Here is a 3,531-nt window from a genome sequence, read left to right on the forward strand (position 1 = left end):
TTCAATGCCAGGTCTGTCTGACAGTTAAAAGCTCACATTCTGAGCCTCCACACTAAGCCAGAGCTCATTTCACTTGGCAAAATAGGAGTGAATAGGCTTTGAGCCTCACAGTCTGCTTCTAGCATCAGTAACATGTCAGGAGCCATTTACAGGAACCCTAGGAATGTTCTCTGCCACTTCTGCAGGAGTCAAAGCCAGGTGGGCTGCGCTCCTGCCATCTTAGAGCTCATAGGCTGTTTATATAGAGGCACATTCTAGTCTCTTTACTGTAATGCAGACTGTACTGAGAGCTATATAGGGAATGAAGTGCTTTAGGGCCACTGTCTTGGTCTACTTGGGCTGCTGTAACAAAATATGATAGACTGGATGGCCTAAACAACAGAAATTTATTTCTCACAGTTCTAAAGGCTGGCAGTCCAAGATCAAGGTGCCAGCCAATTCAGTTCCTGGCGAGTGCCCTCTTCCTGGTTTGAACACAGCAGCATTTTTGCTGTACCTTCAAATGGAGGACAGTAAGATCATCTCTCTCACGTCTCTTCTTATAAGGGTACTAATCCCATCATGAAGACTCCACCTTCATTACCTAATTACCTCTCAAAGGCCCCACCTCCTAATACCATCACATTGGGGATTAGGAATCAATATATGAATTTTGAGGGGACACAAATATTTAGTCCATAGCATGTGCTGACTGGGTAGTCAGGTAAGTCAGGACAGTGGGGCCTGGGAGGGCCAGGTGTGCTGTCAGGGAAGACTCTTTGGACAGAGAGGGTGGCAATAGCAAAGGCCAATGAGACAGGGCCTGTTTGAGGACTGGTAAGGCCTCCGGAACAGCTAGGAAAGTGCTGGGAAAGGGCAGTGGTGGTGTGAAAGGTATTGAGAAGTTAGGTTGGGGTCAAAGCACGGTAGGCCTAAAAGAGACTGGAAAGAGATTGATTTTCCAACAGCATGCATAACAGTTAATAAGAACACCAACAGAACAACAGCTGATTGTGTATGTTGGGTGCCTTACATTTTGCAAAGCACTTCTGATCCATTCTTCCACTCTGCCCTCACAATGCCAAGCATGCAGGAAAGTGTGGCAGCTTTAAGATCAGGAGCCTGGGATCCACTTCGGCCGGGCACAAGTTGTGTGGATTTGAACAAGTCACTTCACATCTCCAAGGCTCACTTTACTCATCTGCCTCAGAGTTTTAGGAAGGATTTCACAAAACCATGCACATGAAAATGCTGTATCTACCTTCTGGTCCTCAGTTCTTTCTCTGTAAAATGGGAACAATTCCTGTCCAGCCTAATTTAGGGAAACTGTAGCTGTGATTTGGTAAGCAAAAGCCAATGGCAAGAATCTTATTAAGGAGGTCAGTGAGTAGTTTGTTCCACTTAGGGCAAATGAGGCCAGGGAAGTTAGTGTTTCTCGGGTGGTGAGCTGAGCGTCTCAAAGAAGGAGATTTGGCTACCTTATCAGCGTCTCTTAGCACTGGCCACAGTAGTTAACTCCTTTCGGACACAGAGGGACGGACAGGGAAAACCAACGACCGAGGGAATGAGATAATACTGCGGCACAGGAGCATTGACGGGCCCGAACCCCGCCCACTTAAAGGGCCAGAACATCTCGTGCCCCGCCCCCGCCGCCTCAAAGTCACCAATCAGCGAGCGAGCCGCTTCATGGCGCTACCTTCTCGCGAGAAAGCCGGGGCGGATGTTTCCTGGTGACCGAGCCTGGGCGCCGAAACTATGGGCAGCCGGGAGGTCCTGGGCCAGGCGGCCCGGCTGGCCTCCTCCAGTCTCCTCCTGCAGGTACTTTCTGCCCGGCCTGTCCCGGAGAGGCGGCCTGGGGCCCTTGAGCGTCCGCGCCGGGGCAGATCCAGTCCCCACCTGGACCCCTCTACGGAGGGGGGTCGACAGAAGACGGCGGTGGTAGTGAGGGGGCGTCTGGCCCCGGAGTTGGGAGCCTGCGTTCAGAGTCTTGGCTGGGCGACAAACAAGCCACTTTCCTTCTGAGCATTATATTTCCTGTGTGGCAGTAGGAGAAGGGTTAGAGCAGGTGGCCGGGGAGGCGGATGGGGGCGCACTTAGTGCTGGAAAATCTAATGTTTTTAAGGCAAGGGGTTCCTTTTCTCCACGAACTCTCTGACTTCCACTGAGTTCAGAGAGTCTATATGGCATAGTTAAGAACAGAAATATGGGCCCAGGTGGACCTGGATTGGACACATGTATTTGCTGTGACTTCACTTGAGGAGTTTCAGCTCCTCATTGATAAAATGGAGGTAATAGTAATATCTAGCTTGTAAGGTTGTTGCAAAGACTGATTTGGATCATTCTAATACATTCACTTAACACAGTACTTGGCTCTTAATATGGACTTAATAAATGTTCAATACATCTTCCTTCTTTCTGTGTGACCTTGAACAAGTCACTTCCCCTTGTCATCTTTCAGATATGATACATGCCAGTTGGTCCAAATGGTATCTAAAGATTCTTTCAACCCTAGAAGTTGGTCATTATAAGTCAAGTGACTCATCTTCTGTGTTTCACTATTGAGCTGATCATCTCTACTTACACAGGTCCTGAATTCACCCTCCCCTTTATCTTACGGAGGCATTTGGTGGTTAGGAGAAAGAATCAGGCAGACTCGGGCTCGAGTTTGGGCCTTGTCACTTGCTAGTGACTGACTTTGGGAAAATTGCTTGGCTTCCCTGAGAATATTTCCTCATCTTAAATGATAACAATAATGCCACCTCATAGGGTCATTAGGAAGATTAGATGAAATCATGCTTGTTAAGTGCCTGGCACATTATAAGTAGTAAATATTAGCTATTTTAATTAGGGTAATAAGGCTTTTTTAAATGGTCAGTGTAGGAAAGAAATGAGATAATCTGCACAAAGCATGTAGAAGAGTGCCTTGCACATGATATGTGCTTAACCGTTAGCCATTCTTTACCTAACGCTGTTTACCTGGTTTTTTTTTTTTTTTTTTTTTCCATTTCACAATATAAATAACTGTTCAGGGCTTTATCCACAATGTTAATTTTTCAACCTTTGATAATACCTTACTACCCAGGTTGGCTTCATAAAAAGAAAATAAGTTGTAGCAGAAAATGCACTGAATTAGGAGTCAGGTGTTCTACCTGTAAGGTCAAACTGGGTCTTTTGCTTGCTGTGTGACATTGGGCAAATCACTCTGAGTCCTACTTGCTTCCTGTGTATTTACCTGGTTGCTGTTAAGGATCAAATTATTAACAGATGTGAAAGAGGTTTTTTTTAAAGCTGGAAAGTCCTTTTCAAAAGCAAATGAAGACTGTGCTGCTAACAAGGGCCACTGTGTGAGATGAATACTGAGTGGCATGAGCAATATCAGAGCTTCATCAGCTCAAACCTTCATTCAAAACAATTAGGAAATATGGATATGGCCTGACACATTAAGTTTCTTAGACAGTGATAACTTTGAAGTTAACATAAATGTGCGTATATAGTCTTTTTTTTTTTTTTAAAAAGATGACCGGTAAGGGGATCTTAACCCTTGACTTGGTG

The 3,531-nt window shown here is 45.7% G+C and overlaps 1 protein-coding gene across 1 annotated transcript in view; it reads left to right on the forward strand.

Moving 5' to 3' along the window:
* Positions 1 to 1,734: 1,734 nt before the first annotated feature.
* Positions 1,735 to 3,531, forward strand: part of RFT1 (RFT1 homolog (S. cerevisiae)) — a 46,297-nt gene continuing 44,500 nt past the window's right edge. The window contains exon 1 of the mRNA XM_008568599.1: positions 1,735 to 1,920. Within this exon, the coding sequence (XP_008566821.1) occupies positions 1,735 to 1,920 (186 nt within the window). The remainder of the gene's footprint in view (positions 1,921 to 3,531) is intronic.

Source organism: Galeopterus variegatus, unplaced genomic scaffold, assembly GCF_000696425.1.
Source record: "Galeopterus variegatus unplaced genomic scaffold, G_variegatus-3.0.2 Scaffold424, whole genome shotgun sequence".
Classification (NCBI taxonomy): domain Eukaryota; kingdom Metazoa; phylum Chordata; class Mammalia; order Dermoptera; family Cynocephalidae; genus Galeopterus; species Galeopterus variegatus.